This window comes from Carcharhinus amblyrhynchos, chromosome 2, assembly GCF_965287045.1.
Source record: "Carcharhinus amblyrhynchos chromosome 2, sCarAmb.v2.hapA, whole genome shotgun sequence".
NCBI lineage: Eukaryota > Metazoa > Chordata > Chondrichthyes > Carcharhiniformes > Carcharhinidae > Carcharhinus > Carcharhinus amblyrhynchos.
In genome coordinates, this window is record NC_137325.1 from 80,472,334 (window position 1) to 80,492,797 (window position 20,464).

At 41.1% G+C, this 20,464-nt stretch overlaps 1 protein-coding gene across 1 annotated transcript in view; it reads right to left on the minus strand.

Moving 5' to 3' along the window:
- LOC145355704 (putative acyl-CoA dehydrogenase 6) overlaps positions 1-20,464 on the minus strand; it is a 72,289-nt gene that overhangs the window by 40,017 nt on the left and 11,808 nt on the right. The window contains exon 2 of the mRNA XM_080207952.1: positions 4,547-4,667. Within this exon, the coding sequence (XP_080064078.1) occupies positions 4,547-4,667 (121 nt within the window). The remainder of the gene's footprint in view (positions 1-4,546; positions 4,668-20,464) is intronic.

Below are 20,464 nucleotides of genomic sequence, written 5' to 3' on the forward strand. Positions count from 1 at the left end.
TCTTAAAGTCATAAAGGTACAGTAAATTCCTACTTAAAGTTGTGGTTGCATTCCTGAAAATCTGGAATTTAAGTATTAAGTCTTAAGTGAATCATGGGTTCCCACGGAAATCAAAGCCGGAGTTAAGTTCTTACAGGCATTTCTCACCTGGAAAAAATAATGTAGAAGTTGAAATACTGTACCATACAAGAGCATACATAAAATAAATATTGTACAATACAGTATATCATGAACAATTACAGTACTTTACTTTTAGACTGACAAAGTTGCATTCAGTGGCAGAAGTCAGTTGGTGCAGCCATCAGCTGAAGTGCCAGAACTACTTGCACTGACCACCTTTTGTCACTAGATGGAGGCCATGAGTTCAGCAACAGGTGAGACCAGCAGCAAAGACAGGAGTGGAACTTACAGCAAAAACAAAAACAGACCCTGAAATCTAAGGGGGTGAGAGGCAATTCAGGGAGACAAGGCAAGGCAGGACCAGGGCCAAAGCCTAACAGGCCAAAGAACAAGAATGGAAGTCACGTCATGGAGGCAGGGCAGGAAGCATCAAGGATGGCAACAGGTGGGTGGGAAGGAGAGGGACTGAGGGAGAGAACAGAAATATTGGGGAATTTCCTTACTGTTATCTTGAGGCAGCAAGATGGACAGGTAATTTACTTCCAAGTCACTGTCAATACTTTTCTTCAACAAATAACTAGATGCACAATAGACGACTTTCCTTTGGCTTCTTCCCTTTACTGTTGACCACAGTCAACTTATCCATCCTTTTATATCTTGGTGCTACACCTGACCAAAACCTTAACTGGAACAGCTTTATCAACAAGTTGGCTACAAGAGCAAGCCAGAGGTGTGATATTGGCCAACTTTCTTCCATCAAGCAACACGACCAAAAACTCAACGAAACAAGAAAAATAGTCCACTTTCCTTTCTCCTTGTAGAACTTTTTTGTATGTAAATTGGCCATCATATTTACCTATAAAACAACAGTGACTTGAAGTAATTCATTGGTTGTAAAGGACTTTGCAGCACCTTAGGTGCTATACTATACAACTGTTGTTGTTCTTCACTCTTCAACATGTGACACACTCCTAATTTCTCAAAATCTCCTTCCTCACCATTTAAAGATTCAAGTTAGAAACGTGAACTTGTAATAACACTCGAAGCTCATCATCATCCAGGGCAGAACAGTTCACGTAACTGAAATGCCTTCCAGTGGGTTTAATATCAACCCCATCACGGGCACAAAGTACATAACGTACAGAATGTACTATGGATCTAAGCTCTGCAATTACCCCCCTTTCTCCGCTTCTCTTTTCCCCATTAAAGTAGTTCTTTAAAATCTGCCACTTCCACCATTTTTTTCATCTGCCTTAAGATCTTCATGTAGCTTTAAGTTTTATTTGATAAGGTTCCTGTGAACTGCTTTTGTGCATTTTACAATGTTAAAGACAGTATAATAAATACAAATTGTTGTTGGAGCAATACGTCAAGGTTACTTTGACAATACTTCTCTTCTGTGCGACTTTCATCACCAAGGATCACAGCAGAATGTTGTGATCACACCACTTCCAAGACGTGTTTAGTTACACACCATCCTGACTTGATCACACATTACATCTTCTTCGTGGTTGCTAGGTCAATACCTTGGTATTCCTATTTGAAAGTGTTCCCATTGCTGTGGTTCAAGAAAGGCAACCATGATGCTCACAGAGCAAATAGGAAAAGGTAGCAAAATACCTCCCACAACTCAAGCACAAAATATAAATTGCTTCATAGTTAAATTTAGTTGCTTCTAATGAGTGCCCAAAAGAATTTCTATAAAACGCGTTCAAAAGGCATTTGATAAGGTGCCACACAAAAGGTTGCTTCAGAAGGTTAGGGGGCATGGAGTTGGGGGTAAGGTGTTAACGTAGATAGAGGATTGGTTGTCTAATAGGAAGCAGAGAGTTGGTATCAATGGGTGCTATTCTGATTGGCGGTTGGTAACTAGTGGAGTGCCGCAGGGATCGGTGCTGGGGCCTCAGCTATTTACCATTTATATAGATGATCTGGAGGAGGGGGCTGAGTGTAGGGTGACAAAACTTGCTGATGACACAAAGATGAGTGGAAAAGCAAATTGTGCGGATGGTGTGGAAAGTCTGCAGAGGGATCTGGATAGGCTGAGCGAGTGGGCGAGGACCTGGCTAATGGAGTACAATGTTAGCAAGTGTGAGGTTATCCACTTTGGCAGGAATAATAATAGGAGGGATTACTATTTAAAGGGTGAAAAGCTGCAGCATACTACAGTGCAGAGGGACCTGGGGGTCCTTGTGCACGAGTCGCAAAAACCCAGTCTGCAGGCACAGCAGGTGATCAAGAAGGCAAATGGGATGCTGGCCTTTATAACGAGGGGGATTGAATACAAAAGCAGGGAGGTCTTGCTGCAACTGTACAGGGCACTGGTGAGGCTGCAGCTGGAGTACTGTGTGCAGTTTTGGTCGCCGCACTTGCGCAAGGATATTTTGGCCTTGGAGGGAGTGCAGGGGAGGTTCACTAGGCTGATACTGGAGATGAGGGGGTTACACTACGAAGTGAGACTAAATAAACTGGGTCTGTAATCAGAGTTTAGAAGGATGAGAGGGGATCTTATAGAGACGTATAAGATAATGAAAGGGATTGATAGGGTAGAGGTAGAGAGATTCTTCCCGCTCAGAAAGGACAGCAGGACTAGAGGGCACAGCCTCAAGATAAGAGGGGGGGCAGTTTAGAACAGAGTTGAGGAGGAACTTCTTCACTCAAAGGGTGGTGAATCTCTGGAATTCTCTGCGTGTTGAAGTGGTGGAGCCTACTTCACTAAATATATTTTAAGACACGGGTAGATAGGTTTTTGACAGACAAGGGAATTAAAGGTTATGGGGAAAAAGCGGGAAAGTGGAACTGAGCCACTTCAGATCAGCCATGATCCCACTGAATGGCGGGGCAGGCTCGAAGGGCTAGATGGCCTACTCCTGCTCGTATGTTCTTATGTTCTTAAAACATCACTATAGTAAGAAACTCAGGAAGGAAAGAAAGATGATGAGTAATATTTAATAGAGGAGGGGGAAGTCTCACCCACTTGACACTTTTACGCATGGACTGCCACATTAAGTGCCACTCAGGCACTTAACTGGACAGCAGTGATCTTTCCTGGGATCAAGGACCCTGGGCCAGAAGTCCTGTTTGTCGACAGCTGCTGGCCTCTTAAATGGTAGTGTCACAGGGGAGGTTGTGGCTGCTGCCAGTAGGTCACTCACCCCAGGCATTCTATCATCACTGTATCCCAGGTCAAGCTAAATGATGACAGCAAGGGTGCCACAGGTGAGGGAGCAGAGCAGAGGAGGTTCAGCAGCAAGTGCAAGGGGTTAGCTCTCAGCTGGCCCACCCCTTCCTGCTGGGTCCCTTCATTTAGTCCCCCACCGCAGCCCAGAAGCAATCATATATAGGTTTGCTTGTCATACTCTCCACATCCTTGGGGTTATCATCAACCAGAAACTCAACTGGACTCATTACATAAACACAGTAGCTACAAGAGCAGGTCAGAGGCCAGGAATACTGTGGCAAGTAACTCACCTCCTGACACCCCAAAGCCTATCCACCATCTACCAGGCACGTCAGGTGCGTGATGGAATACTCCCCACTTGCCTGGATGGGTGCAGCTCCAACAAAACTCAAGAAGTTTGACACCATTCAGGACAAAGCAGCCTGCTTGATTGGTACCACATCCACAAACATTCAATCCTTCCATCACCGACACTCTGCAGTGTGTCCTATCTACAAGATGCACTGCAGCAATTCACCCAAAATCCTTAACTAGCACCTTCCAAACTCACAATCACTTCCAACTAGAAGGACAAGGGCAGCAGATAAATGGGAACATGTTCCCCTCCAAGTTACTCACCACCTGACCTGGAACTATAATCGCTCTTCCTTTGCAGTCGCTGGATCAAAATCCTGGAATTCCCTCCTTAATGGCACTGTGAGTCAACCCCATGGACATAGACTGCAGCAATTCACAAAGGCAGCTCACCAGCACCTTCTCAAGGGCAACAAGGGATAGGCAATAAATGCTGGCCAGCCAGCGACGTCCATGTCCCACGAACGAATTAAAAAAAACCCACCACCCGCCAGTGGATTAATAACAGTGGCAGGGGATGGAGCCCTTGTGGGGTATTAATTGCCCACTTAAAGGTCTTAGTTATCGACAGGGTGGAAAGTAGGCAACTAGCCTTCCCGCCATGGACTTTAATAGAGTGGAGACAGAAGATGACGTGCCCCCACTGTCACCCTGCCACCTAGTTAAATGACCCCCTATCACCAAACTCCAAACGCACCACAGGGAGGCCTTTCACCTGATATTCATTGTTTTACAAATAATATGTGATGTATGCTTCAGGCTATATATCGCATTTGCTTTCTTTACCCTATTTCTAAAGGAATTCTAAACTATTTATGATATCAAACCATTTTTACACTGAAATAATGTATAGTCCAGAATTATAATTATAAAATCATAAACGGGAGTTACCTATTGGCTTGTTAATACCCAGGAAGCCAGCTTGTCCAAGGATTTTGAAGATTCTATGGGCTGGGAATGTTGCTGCTTCTTCCCATTTATCAACAAAAGGAGTAATGTTCTTCTCAACGATCTGTTAAAATTAAAATCAAAAAGCTTTAATTAGCATCTTCAACAAGGCTGAGTCAGTAAGATAAATAGTGCTTTATTTAAATGAAACTTGCAAGGCCCACTTCACTTTCCTTATTTGATACATAATGGCATTTCCAACATGACATTGCAGGATCCATTGCTCTGTAGGTGCTCTGTGCACCTGTAACCCGTAAGGCAAACCTCACCTACCAATGAGTGAATTTAATTATATTTGTGGTGCTCCGAGTGTTTGGAATATGATGTGATGGAAACATAGGAATCAGTGTCAGGGTTCTGAATATCAGTTGCTAGTGGGGAGTTACTGTTGGCCACTCAATCACTGCCATTTGTATTTTGTTAAATAGTTTGGAGCACAATGGTCACTAATCCATTGGCCTACAGAGACCAAAATAGGGAGCTTTAGCAATAAAGGGAAGGAGTACCACAAAGGAGAAAAAATTCACTTGTTATTTAAGTAGTTCCCTATATCTGTGCCAAACCATCGCTGCCAGAGGTGCGCTCTGACACGAAAAGCTTTCAGGAAATCTGAATCAAATCGGGAGGGAAGGTGGGGGGTGGTTTAATGTGCACAGAACACTTGCTTCCCATATTATGAGTAGGATTCAACAATCAACATGGAGCTACACATCTAAACCAATGCAGTAACATTTTATGCTTCAGCCCCACAGCAAACTACCATATAGTCTCTGTTTTGTTGGGCAATTTTCATATAATTTGAAGAGTCAGTTCAGTAATGAAGAGATGTTTAAATATTTACTTGAGAATTCTGTTTAAAATTATGTGCTGTTTACAAAACATAGCCCATCAGTAGGTACAAATCCGATATATACTGCATTTGGGTCCTTCTAAGATTCTCTGGCCTCAATACATTACATTGATTATGCTACAATGTTATTGTTGCAGCAGTCCTTGTGTGTTAAAGCGATAAGCCTTCTAAAAGTGTTTAGTCTGATGTAGTTTTGGGTTGTAATTAGATTAGGCTTAAGCATCTTAAGCAATTGTGGAGGTCACAGTTTACACAGAAACCTCAGCTAGTTATTTAGAACTTGGAATTATTTCAACAATCATTAAGGGGCTATCTTCTCCTCACCGGTAGCCATCGACTGATTTAAAGTTCCATGACCTAAATTTCCAAAAGAATAAAGCATTCACCTTGGATTAGTTATGTGGTTAGGCTAAGGTTTTTTCATTCAAACAAAAATGGCTGAGGGTTACTTAATTGAGGTGTTCAAAATTATGAAGGGCTTAGATGGAATAGATGGAAAAAATCTGTTTGTCCTATCTGAGGGGTCAATTGGACTGTGGGACGAAACTGGAGCACCCAGAGAAAATCCAGGTAGACATAGGGAGATAGTGCAAACTCCAAACAGACAGTGACCCAAGGCCAGAATTGAATCTGGGACCCTGGCGCTGTGAGGCAACAGTGCTAACCACTGTGCTGCCCAAATTCAACCACACTTAGAAACGTTTTTGGAGCCTAGCGAGATTCTCACTGAATTCTCCCACACTTAGAATTCTTGGAGTGGATATCTAAACACAGCAGCAAGACTGCTTCTCAGAGATTGGAGCGCCGTTTTAAAGCATGCTCCGATATCGAAGTTAAAGTGAAGGATCCCCATCCTGACATTGTGACTCCCTCCTGCAGACATGGGGAACACACCCAGACCTTGGTGCCAGTGGGGCAACCTCCCCACCCATTACGAAATAGAAAATAAGGCACATTCAAATACAGGCATGAATTTGGAATCAGCATACTTGCTTACATGTTCTTACAGTAATGGGACATAGTTCTAAACCAAAAAGAATAAGCTTTAAATTATTATTTGAATTTTGCCAGTTCTTTGCCTACATTAATGAGGTGGTCTTACTGCCATACCAATCTATTTTTACCGTATATCAGTCATATGGTTAATGTGGAACACATTAGCCATTGACAAGCTTGTCAAGACTGATCCATTAAACGGAACAGTCATCTAAAACCTATATATCCATTTAGTGTGACCTAAAAAGCTTTCCAAGCTAATTAATTTAACCTTGAGTACGAGCAAGGTATTCTTTTTGAAACTGATGCTAGTGTCTGCTGATTTTTAAATAACAAAGCATGTGCTATTATATTGTGGCACTATAGTAGCTCAAAGAATGTCAACATTCATTAAATATGAAGCACTTTTTTTCTTATTGCCGCTTTAGAGCTCCTCATGTACTGAAAGACATCTCAAAGCACATTACACAGCTGAGAGAAACAATGCATAATGAGCTACAAGGAGGAAGCGATTACTGAAAAGCTGTGGGTGGAGGGTGGTTGGGGTGCAGTGCTGAAGGTATTGTTAAAGAGAACATGTGAAGACTTAATCATATTAAAACCACTCACTGAAAATCTTGCCTTCATCTTAATACTGAAGATATTTTAAATTATCTTGTATAAATGTTACTCTTTAAAGTAAGCACAATTTTAGAAAGAAACCCCATTAGGGATATTGTGCTTTCAGTCCAAAGCCCTATCATCAGAGTAAGGCTTAACAGGTGAATAATACAATTGAGAACCAGGCTGAATATGGAAGATTCAAAGTGGAAGTGAGAAAACAAATTAGAGAAGAGATGGTATGGAATGAGACTGGAAGCTAATACAAATTAGGCATATAAATAGTGAAAGGGTGGCAAAAATGTGGGGCTAATTAGGGACCTAAAATGAAACTTATATGTGGAGGAAGAGTGTATGCATATTAAATAAACAGTTTGTATCAGTCATTATCAAAGATGATGTTTCCCAAGTCACAGTGAAAGACAATACAGAGACAGACACTAGATGGGTTAAACATTGCTAAAAGGAAGTATTAGATAGGATGGCTGGACTTTAAGTTGAAAAGTCACCAGAAACAGATTAGATGCAACTGAGGATACTGACAGAAGGATGAAAATTGCAATGACACATCCTCCTTAGATAGGGAAATGGGAGATAGTTTAAAAATCAATAATTTTAGTGCGACTGTCATTTTGTAATCTAAATCTATGTATTATTTACTATTATAAACTTAAAACAGACAGGTCATTTCAAGAACTAAATCAGTTACTGCACTATTGGAAACCAGCCAATAGATGTATTAGTAAAACTGGTAATGTAACTTGCAACACAAAAATTTATAGCTTGTATAATTATAATACTTGATTTTAAGAATATAATTATTAAAAGTCAAGAGAATTATAAAGTGCTGTTTTCCCAAACAGGCTGAAAAGATAACATGAACTTCTAGACCTTTTGTTAACATTGACTGAAGAAACAAATAGACCTTTGTTCAAAATATCCCATTTATAAATGACTGATAGTTATGTTAACCAGCCATTGCAGTTTAGTTCAGTTGGCTAAACAGCTGGTTAATAATGCAGGGCGATATGAACAGCTCAGGTTCAACTCCCGTACAAGCTGAGATTATCCAACCTTCTCAACCTTGCCCCTTGCCTGAGGTGTGGCAACCCTCAAGTTAAAATCACCACCGGACAGTTCTCCCCATCCAAGGGGAGAGCAGCGTCTGGTCATCTGGGACTATGGCGACTTTACCTAATTATTCAACATTTAATGCATATTTCTTATCTTGAGTCAGCCTAAGAGAAGTAATTGTCTTAAGGTGAAGACAACAGCCAGAGTTTTCTGGCCATTCTCGCCAGCGGGATCTTTCGGTCCCACAAAAGGCAAACCTCCGCTGCACATTTCCCAGCAGTAGGGAGGTGCATTGAACAAGAAACCCAATGGACAGCAGCAAGTAAAGCTGGATCAGACTGCTTTCACCACCACAAACCACACCACAGGGGAAGTGAGGCCAGGGGGGAAAGTCACAGAAAATCCCACCCAATGTGAGTAATTAGCTAAAAACCAACTGACTAGCTCCTATTTCGTTATTGGAAAATTAGACCTATTGGCCATTCCCAACAATACAGCTAAGGTAGGTTTACAACATCTTTGAGGTATAACCTAAATGTCACAAGAAGCCATCTTGGGTTAGCCTGTTACTCACATTCTCAAAGCCATCACTTCACTCACTGATCAAAGAAGTGTGGTGAGAAATCTGTTCAATTGTTAAAGTTAAGTTTTCTCCTCTTACTGCTAATTACTGTTACTTGATACTTTACTTTTTATCTTTCTGACTTGTTACGTTTTTAATGGTTCATAAACTTTCTGAATTCACCATTTAAAGCAATGGTTTTTGTCATGTGGTTGAGTCTGTGGAACCTGGTGTGACTTACAATTGGGGAGTTATTACAAACAAGTGAATTCTACAGGTCTTAAAGAGTGGTGGCAGCTGGAGAATTGCAAGTATTATCATAAGAATAAAGACAGCAATATCAGAAATAAAAGGAACAGTTCTAGTTGTAGATAGTGACAAGAAACAGAGTAGTAGTATTTCCTGAAAATTCAGAAGAGCTTTTTATGTCAAAATGTAAAAGACCCAACAAGGGATGGTACAGTGCTGGGTCTAATTCTTGGGAATGAAGCTGGAGACGTGCTCAAAATGGCAGTGGGGGAAGCATTTTAGTGATAGTGACAACACAGCATGATTTAAGTTTGTTATGGAAAAGGAAAAAGATGGTCTGCAAAATGGTTTTCAATTAGGGGAAAGGCCAAAGGGCCTGACTAAAGTAGACTGAGAACAGCTTCTTGTGGGAAAACCTACAGCACAGCAGTGGAGGATGTTCAAAAAGGAAATGGAGAGAGTACAGATCCAACATCTTCCGTTTAGGGTGAAACGTAGGAGCCAAAAGCCCAGGGAACCCTGGATGTCCTAGGAATATTCATGAAATAAAAGAGAGGCTTTAGCAAGTACAAAGGGAGTTATCAGCAGAAGCCTTATTGGAGTATAGGAAGTAGAGGGGGCGACTGAAGAAAGCAATTAGGAGAACAAAGAGGGCAGGAGAAAACACTGGTGGGTAAGGGGAAAAGGATACCAGGGCCCATTGGGGATCACTGGGGCAATCTATGCATTGAGCCAGAGGACATTGGTTGGGTGTTAAATGAGTACTTCAAATCAGTCTTCACACAGGAGGAGGAGGATGTAAGTATAGAATTTGGGAAGAGGAACTGAGAGATTATTAAACAGTTTGACATAGATTGAGGAGGTATTGGCGGTTTTAGCCCAGGTCTGGAGTTGTATCCCAGACTGCTGTGGGAGGCAAGGGAAAATTACAGGGGCTTTGACCAAAATTTTAGCCATACAGGATGTGCCAGAAGATTGGAGGACAGCTAATGTGGATCCACTTTTCAAGAAGGATGGTAGAGATAAACCATGGAATTACACACCAGTTAAATCACACATTAGTGATAGGGAAACTATTGGAGAAAAATTTGAAGGAGAAAATTAATCTCCACTTGGAGAGGCATGGTTTGATCAGGGGTATTCAACATGGCTTTGTCAGAGGGAAGTCACACCTAACAAATTTGATTGAATTTTTCAAGGAGGTGATCAGGTGTGTAGATGAGAGCAGTGCAGTCAATGTATTTTATGTGGATTTCAGCAAAACCTTCGACAAGGTCCCACATGACAGTTTGATAAAGAAGGTAAAAGTGCATGAGATCCAAAACTGGCTCAGTGGTAGAACACAGTAAGAAGTCTCACAACACCAGATTAAAGTCCAACAGGTTTACTTGGTAGCAAAAGCCACTAGCTTTCGGAGTGCTGCTCCTTCACCCTGTAAGTGGGAGTTCTGTTCACAAACAGGGCATATAAGGACACAAACTCACCGTACAAAATAATGGTTGGAATGCGAGTCTTTATAGGTAATCGAGTATTAACGGTACAATGTGAGTGGAGATTAAAGAGATGTGTACTGTCTCCAGACAGGACAGTTAGTGAGATTTTGCAAGCCCAGGCAAGTCATGGGGGAGTTACGGACAGTGCAGCATGAACCTAAGATTCCAGTTGAGACTGTCCTCATGCCGAACTTGGCTATCAGGTTCTGCTCAGCGATTCTGGATTGTTGTGTGTCGTGAAGGCCGCCTTGGAGAATGCTTACCCATGCATACCCGTGACTGCTGAAGTGTTCCGGAACAGGAAGAGAACACTTTTGCCTGGTGATTGTCGAACGATGTTCATTCATCCGTTGTCGTAACGTCTGCATGGTCTCCCCAATGTACCATGCCTCGGGTATCCTTTCCTGCAGCGCATCAGATAGACAACGTTGGCCAAGTTGCAAGAGTATGTACCATGTACCTGGTGGATGGTGTTCTCATGTGAGGTGATGGCATCCACGTCGATGAACCAGCATGTCTTGCAGAGGTTGCCGTGGCAGGGTTGTGTGTTGTCGTGGTCACTGTTCTCCTGAAGGCTGGGTAGTTTGCTGCAGACAATGATCTGTTTGAGGTTGTGCAGCTGTTTGAAGGTAAGTGGGGTGTGGGGATGGCCTTGGCGAGATGTTCACCTTCATCAATGACATGTTGAAGGCTCCGGAGAAGATATTGTAGCTTTTCTGCTCCTGGGAAGTACTGGATGACGATGCGTACTCTGTCCACTGTGCCCTGTGTTTGTCTTCTGAGGAGGTCGGTGCAGTTTTTTGCTGTGGCGCGTCGGAACTGTCAATCGATGAGTTGAGCGCCATATCCTGTTGTCTGTACCTTTAAGATTTGATTAGCTGTAAAGACCCGCATTCCAACCATTATTTTATAAATTGAGTTTGTGTCTTTATATGCCCTGTTTGTAAACAGAACTCCCACTTACCTGATGAAGGAACATTATTAGAAGGGAGGGTATGTTGAAGCTGTACAAAGCTTTGTTTGGGACAGAGTTAGAGTTGTGTGTGCAGCTCTAGTCACCTCATTATAGAGGGTGCAGAAGAGATTCATCAGGATGTTGCCTGGGATGGAGCATTTGACCTATGAAGAGAGACTGGATATGCTGGTTGTTTTCTTCAGAGCATTGAAGGCTGAGGGGGAATCTGATTGAAATATACAAGATTATGAGGGTTTTGGACAGGAAGCAGCTGTTCCCCTTAGTTGAAGGGTCATAATTTTAAGATGAGATGCAGAAGATTAAGAGGGGGTTTAAGATAAAAATATTTCACAGAGTGGTGAAAGTCTGGGAAGAGCGCTAGAGATGGGAAGCCTCACTACCTTTAAAAAGCATGCAGATGAGCACTTGAAATGTCATGCTTGAGGCTTGGCTTTGGGGCCAAGTGCTGGAAAGTGGGATTAGTGTAGATTTAGTGTAGCTTTACTGTATCTTTGTCAGTGCAGACTTGATAGGCCAAAGGGCCTCTGCTTTATATTAATTGCCAAGTATGCTTCATGCTACTACTGTCCCTTTTGTTCCAATGAGCTATAACTTTGCTGACGGGTCCACAACGTGGCATTTTATCAAATGCCTTTTAAAAGTCCATGTATATACAATGGGGAGATGATGGTGTAGTGGTACTGTTACTGGACTAGTAATCCAGAGACCGAGGATAATTCTTTGGAGACCAGGGTTCAAATCCCACCAAGGCAGATGATGGAATCTGAATTCAATAAAAATCTGGAATTAAAACTCTAACAATGATCTTGAAACCACTGTCAATTGTCATGAAAACACATCTGGTTCACTACTGGACTTTTGGGAAGGAAATCTGTCATCCTTACCTGGTCTAGCTTATATACATGACTCCAGACCTACTGCAATGTAGTTAACTCTTACATGGCTCTGAAAAGCCTAGCAAACCACTTAGTTCAAGGGTGATTAGGGATGGGCAAAGAATGCTGACATAGCCAGCAATATCCACATGCCACGAATAAAAAAATGCATTTTCCTCATCAATTCTGAACATTTTCTTAATTAATCCACGTTTCCTAATGACTGCTCATTTTATCCCAAATTATCACTTCTAAAGCTTTTTACGGCTAAACTGACTGTAGTTGCTGGTTTTGAGGAAATGTCACAGACCTGAAGCATTAACTCAGCTTCTCCCCTCATAGATGCTGCTAGACCGGCTAAGTATTTCCAGCATTTTCTGTTTTTATTTCAAATTTCCAGTGGCTGCAATATTTTGCTTTTACAACGTTGAAGTAAAGTTTTTTGTAAACTGTTCAAACAACACAGAAATACTGGATGCAGCCATGGAGCTCTAGACATTGAATCAGAAGGTTACAGATTCACATCCAATTCCAACGCACAAGTACAAAAATCAAGGCTGACTCTTCAGTGCAATACTAAGGGAGATATTGTCTCCTTTCAGATGAAACATTAAACTGAGGGCACACGTGCACTCCCAGTGGACGTAACAGAGCCCTAAGGTGCTATTTTGAAGAGAAGTGAAGCTATCCTCATTGTCCTGGACAATATTCATCCTCCACTCAAATCACAAAAACAAATTATCTTATCAATATCACAATTCAGGAGCATGCTGTATAGAATTAACTGAGCTATTTCCTAAATGACAACATCCTTCAAAAGTACTTTATTGGCAGTAAAGTGATTTGGGATGTTCCACAATTGTGAAAGGTAGTATATAAATGCAAATCTTCTTTTTCCACTTTCTAGTATATTTAATTGCAACAGCTCTATCATTTACACTTTGCATTGATTCTTTTCTTCACCATGTACAAATGACAAAAACAGGATAGAGCATTTTTGGTTGATGTAATCATCACCGAGGCAGGTATTCATAAACTACTTAGTCTCGCGTCATTGGAAAACTGTTAATTGCTATAACAATGGATAATGAATGTATAAAAAGTGAATCATGGACATTCAACACAGATTTGTAAAGGGCATGACTAATTTATTTAAATTGTATGAGGTCATTTCCAAACATATGCACTACATGAATGTAGTGGATATGATGTATTTGGACTTTCAAAAATGCAATTCACAAAGTGCACTTAAGAAGCTTAGTGCAAAGATTAAAGTCTGTTGTGCAAAGTAACAGCATTGATAACAGCATAAACTGAAGGATACAAAACAAGAGTGGGAGTAAAAGGATGCTCTCAGTGTGGCAAGATATTGCTGACAGGCTGAAGAAAATGTGCATGGATTATTGACTCTACGTATATAAAAATTAATTTGTTTATTCTCACAAATAATTATTCACATCAACACCTCCAATTCTGACTTTATGATGGAGGCAAGGTCAATGATGAAGTACATGAAGATCATTAGGCCTAGGGCCTGTGGAACTTTTACAGCAATAGTCAGTGGTAGAGATGATTAGTGTCTCTGTCATAACCACCTTTTTTGTGCTAGGTATGACTCTAGCCAGTGCAGTTTCCCATTATGTCAATTTTACGAGGTCTTAGTGATGTCACACCCTGTCAAATGCTGTCTTGATCAAAAAAGCAGCCATACACTCTTAAATCTTTCTTCTCCATATTTGGACGAAAAAAAATCATGAGGTTTGGAGTCAAGTGGTTTTTCTGAAACTCATAATAAGTATCAGCGAACACTAAATGTCACTTGGCGGCACTATCAACACAACCTCTCATAACTTTGCTAAGGGTTGAGAGTAGAAACATGGGGCAGCAACTGGTTTGGTTGGTTCTGTCCTGCTTTTTACTGACAAATCTGATGTTGAATTAGGATAGACATAATGGGCCAAGTGGTCTCCAGTGCTGAAAATCAAATAATTCTATGGGTGTGAAATTTAACTTTGGCAGAGGCATAAAATTGACTGCTGCATTACTAATAGTTTGTTAAAACCAGATGGGATGTATAATGGGATGCAAAAGTGTTAACGTTCATTTGAAATGCAGGCAAAGAAAAATTTTACCATGACTTAATTTGAGTTGGTATCTTTTTTCCCCCAATTTTGCTTTCAATTTTGTGTTCTTACAGCAGTGATTCGTGATGGAGGGCTATTCCAGTGATAGGTCCACTCTTAATAATTCACCCAAATAATGTATAATTATTGATGGTAATTATTGTAATTCCATTCTTCCAATTTTGCATAGTATCACAAATACCTTACACAAAAACTATAATAAGAAAAAACATGACAGAATTATGGGTTGATGTGCATAGATTTCAAGGGCACTTTTTTCCATTAAAAACGGTTTCTCATGAAGAGCAGTTATAAGAAACTTGAATGTATCTAACTTTTTCTAGAAATATTATTACTAGGCACTTCCATTTGTGAAATTATGTTTTTTGTGTGATTTCTATTTGTTTTAAATATAAAAATCCTAGAGTTTACAAATGAATGTATCACTTAGTAGACAAGGAAAGCAAAATGCCTGATTTCATAATGTAGACCATAAAAGTAATAAATTATATTTTGATATTTTCATGGGGATTAGAGAAAATGGCAGAATCTTGTGGAAGCGACCAATGTCTACCTGCCAACTGGAAAGTCAATGACAGACCAGTGTTGGCTCCACTGGGGAAGGCCCACAAAATCATGAGCAATCAGGTCATACCAGAGGATCACTGGGGACATGGTGTCCAGCCATCGAGAGCTACGAACCTTGCATTGGCCAGCAGCTCTTTTGCTCAATGACACCTAGAAGGTGACAAATGCTACTGGAATGACAGCCACTCAAGTGCAGGATCGAGGTGCGACCCAGGGTGCAGCTAAGTAATGCTGAGAGGGTTTTCAAGGGATGGGGATCATGGGGGAGGGAGTCTGCAGGTGTCAGCAGTAAAAGCAGCAGGTAGTTCTCAGGTGAGCCTCCCCTTCCCATCCCGCATTCCAGAAGACCACATGCAACCTTGCACAAGTCAGGCTCCGTTACTGGCCAGCTCCCTGGGTACAAAGGGGTTAATACTGGCAACAACAGGATGAGGGCACCAGGGTGGGAAGGCTGCTTACGGTCATGAGCAGCCTTTCCACCCTGGACTTAGTCCGGGTGTAGCTAGGAAGGGAAGGGGGCAGGGTTCTCCTGAAAACAACACCCCACTCCCAAATCTCCTGCCTCCGAACACTCCAGAGAAGTCAGAATATTCCGCACAAAGTTTAAAATCTCAAATAGGAAACATCTGTTAGATGTACTGTTGTCAGCAAATTAAATACTGCAGCAATGAGTGCTGTAATCGAGCATAGCAAAGAAGTTGCCACATGGGAGATCTCAGATTTATAACATGATTCTATATTTTAATAAAAGCATCTTTATGGAGTGAACTAATACATTTACTGTTCAATATGGACATGTAATATGCTAATTTAAGAATCAAAAAATGTAATTTAGCAATGAAAAGATTTAGTTGACACTGGATTGTTTAAAATATCAAACAGCAGGTCTTCTTCCAACTACAATCATCATCCTTGACTTTGGATGTCCTCTGAAAGAGAAATGAAAACAAGTACAGCCTCATGGAAAACAAAGAAAAATGGGAATAGACTTTTCCATCAATACTTTTGTGCTGTCAATTTAGCCAAGTCCATCAAGTCCAAAAGGGCATTGTAACAAAAATAAAAAAAAGCAATTAATCCTGCTTGTGACCAATAAGTGCAGCAGAAGGAAATGGCAGACCATTGAAGAGGAAATGGTTGATAACAGACAATGCTAATTTGTCCACTGGGAACTTACTACTTACGTAACTTAAAACAGTTAGGCACAGCAAATTACAAAAGGTGACACTGTGATAGCCTCATGTTACTCATAAGCTACAGCTCTTTGTTTCATGAATCATATTAGCATCAGAACAATATCTTTCTCATTTAATACCTGGACAACATAGGAAGGAGCTCAGTTAACATAAACAAAGGTAAAATGAGCTTTGATCATATGCTCAGTTCTAACTATCTTAATCAGTGCCCAGACATTGCCATATTCAGTAACTTCCCCAAATCAGCTGCATTATAATTTATGGTACTTGAAATATTCAACAATGATGCATGAGGAAAAGATAAGCATCAGTTTTTAATAAAAGTCAGATTTCTAACAAAGTACTGTCACATGTGGCGAGATCTTTTACTGTTTGTTGGTTAAATGAGAAAAGGGCAGCATAGTGGTTAGTACTGTCACCTCACAGTGCCAGGGACCTGGGTTCAAATCTGACCTCGAGTCACTGTGTGGAGTTTGCATGTTCTCTCAGTGGCTACATGGGTTTTCCTCCAGATGCTGCGGTTTCCTCTCACACTCCAAAGATGTGCGGATTACGTGCATTGGCCATGCTAAATTGTCTGGGGCTGAATGGAATTGTTATTGGTGCTAGCTCGTTGGACTGAATGGCATCCTTCTACACTGTCAGGATTCTATGAAACAAAACCTCACTCGCCACAGTTAACCCTGAATACAATAGAAAATAGTTTGCCTACAAGAAAAATATATCAGATGACTAGGAATAGACAAAAAAACTCAATGTGTGCCAGTAAAGTCATTTCAAATTGTATTGTTTAAAATTCACTATAGTATTATTCATAATTTGACATTTACATGACATTTAACTGGACAAAATAGTTGACACAAAGAAAGGGCCTATCGGTACACAAATTTGTGCCAGTTGAAATTCAATACAGATCAATGCAAATTACACAATGGCAGGAAAAAGGATGCAACAAGTATATCAAGTAATGTGCGGAAGTAACTAAAGATAAAACAGAATGGGATGTAGTAGCACGTTCAGCATTAAGTATATCAGATCACTGGTCACCAAGATTAGGAAACGCAATTAAAAATGTTCCAAAGAGGAGTCATATTAGACTTGAAACTTTAATTGCCTGCTCTGTTTCTTCTCACACTGTTTTTATTTCAAAACAGCATCTGCTTTATTTTCCATTTGAAGTTAGTTTAGTTCCAGTTAAAGAACGTGAATACTGCGGAGAAAAATGACTTGCCGCCAAAACTTTTCATCATGCAGTCAAATTTCAAAAGGAACAACAATTTAAACTGCATGAGAAAAGGGAGGCTGATTGTTTAGTAATTTGGTTTTAATTGATCCAGACATTACCATAGCGAATGCACAAGGAAGCTGTTGTCCCCCATGTCTTATTTATTCAAAAAAGGTGAAAAATCTGGATATACTTTTTCCTGCAGAGGACGTATTAGCTTCTAGAAAGCTTAAATGAGCTACAACGTGAGCCCAACTGATTATTTTAAATTGGTTGTTGATGTAATTCTTAGCACATGAAGGATTATTCACCAAATATAGAGTCACATCTAACATTAAGACCACACACTTTAGAAACACATTTCTCTTGGAAAACACTATAGAAATGATTCCTAAGAGTATTTGTCTTGGCGTTTGCAAGCATGGGTTTGTTCAGTACTATCAGTACTCCATTTATTGTGAACAGCTCTTTGATATGATCTGCCAGTCACTGGAATGTGTGGCCTACATGTCTAGCATCACACCAGCACTTAAATTCATGCACCACATTGCTTATTTGTGTGGGAGGAAGAACATCTGTTTGGCTTGATGGCAGCATCCTGTTAGTGGAAAATACCACTTATGTTGCCAGTGTATAGTAGCAGTGTGGAATGTTCGCTTCACCTATTGCTCAAATTCTAGAGTAATCTGAGGTAGACTGGACACCTTTCAGGTCCTAATGCCTTGGGACTATTTATCACCATGCACAATACACCGCAAGCAACGACCTGATCAAGACAGCCATTATCCTAGAAAGCTCTGATGCACCCTAATTCATTGTAAACCCTACACATTGAGCAACTGGCTTGAGTCCCACTTACACAATTATCAATAAGGCCAATCTTGCAGTGCAGGAAGCTGGAAGAACCCCAATGTGTAAACTGACCATTGAAGTAGGTTTCCATAGACATTAGTGGAGAGCCCGTTTGCAGATTTCTCAATTAGCACGCCAAGGAAAAGGAGTTTGTTAGACAGCTCCATTTCAAAGATTAATTTGCTCTCAATGTGCAGGTCACCTGCAGGGCTAATTGTATACTTCTCTTAAAATGTCAGCACAGGCACGATGGACTAAATAGTTTCCTTATGTGCTATGTTGTTCAACGGTTCTATAATATAAAAAGGTCTCAGTTAGTCTGCCATGAGCAGTGTTGGACTTGGCATTATGGCTTCTGATAGGTTACAATGCTGATTCACTAGGATGATGCCCAATATCAGGAAATACAAATACAAAGAAAGACTTGGAAAACTGTATTTATTTGTTAGAACAAGTGAACTGTATGTGCGATACGAACATGCATTGATGTAATGCATTTCAGAACTTTGGATGTCCCAAAGTGAAGTTTTTTTTTAAATCTTTTAAGTACAGCAATGATTATAACATAGGGAAATGGAGCAATTCCTTTTGAATACTGTAAGGTTCCACACAACAATGAAATGCATCTATTGATTCAAAGATTAAAGTTGGCTAGAATATTGGGAGAATCCTCCTGATTTTATTTCAGATAGTCCTATGGGATTATTTATGACTACGTCCATCTGAGAGGATTCTCCCAGAGACTGCACTTTCGGCATGACAGCACTCCTTCAAAACGGCAGTCCAGACCCCGTATTCAAGTCACTAGAGTAGGGCTTGAACCCACAACTTTCTGACTGAGAGGCATGAGTGAGACTTTTTTTTAAACAGAGAGCTACAGACACTCCTTTGCAGATCTATGGAGCTGTGGAATTTTCCTCCAGGATTGATGTTCGGGATACTTCATCAACATGATTGGATAGGTAGATGAAGAAAAAGAGGACAAAGATATATGGGAACAGGGCTGATAATGTGATGACAATTTTTATTCACATGGAGGCTAAACATCAACATGGTGTAGTTGGACAGAAAAATCTGACTTTAGTAATTGCACACTTGCACAACATATTGTGAATGCTTCATTACTGACCATTATAACTTACCATGAAGCTACTTGTGAAAAAAACCACAGCTAGAGTGGTGGAAGTATATTTGCTGGCATCTTAGATGAAAATTGCATTTTGTTCATAAGAACATAAGAAATAGGAGCAGGAGTAGGCCATCTAGCCCTTCGAGCCTGCCCCGCCATTCAATAAGATCATGGCTGATCTGTTGTGGCTCAGTTCCCCTTTCCCGCCCTCTCCCCATAACCCTTAATCCCCTCTCTTATCAAGAACCCATCAACCCGCTTCTTAAAAATATTTAGCGAGGCAGCCTCCACCACTTCAACGGGCAGAGAATTCCAGAGATTCACCACCCTTTGAGTGAAGAAGTTCCTCCTCAACTCCGTTCTAAACCGCCTCCCCTTTATCTTGAGGCTGTGCCCCCTAGTCCTACTGTCTTTTTTGAGCGGGAAGAGTCTCTCCACCTCTATCCTATCCATCCCATTCATCATCTTATACGTCTCAATGAGATCTCCCCTCATTCTTCTAAACTCTAGGGAGTACAAGCCTAGTTTATTCAGCCTCTCCTCATAGCTCAATCCCCTCAACTCCGGTATCAGCCTAGTAAACCTCCTCTGCACTCCCTCCAGGGCCAAAATATCCTTGCGCAGGTGCGGCACCCAAAACTGCACACACTACTCCAGCTGCGGCCTCACCAATGCCCTATACAGCTGCAGCAAGACCTCCCTACTTTTATATTCAATCCCCCTCGCTATGAAGGCCAGCATCCCATTCGCCTTCCTGACCACCTGCTGCACCTGCAAGCTGGGTTTTTGCGACTCATGCACAAGGACCCCGAGGTCCCTCTGCACCGTCGCCTGCTGCAGTTTTTCGCCCCGTAAGTAATAGTCCTTCCTACCATTCTTCCTACCAAAGTGGACCACCTCACACTTGCCAACATTAAATTCCATTTGCCATTTCCTGGCCCATTCGCCCAGCCTATCTAGATCCTTCTGCAGACTCTCCACACCCTCCGCACAATTTGCCTTTCCCCCAATCTTGGTGTCATCAGCAAATTTCGACACCCTGCACTCAGTTCCCTCCTCCAGATCATCTATAT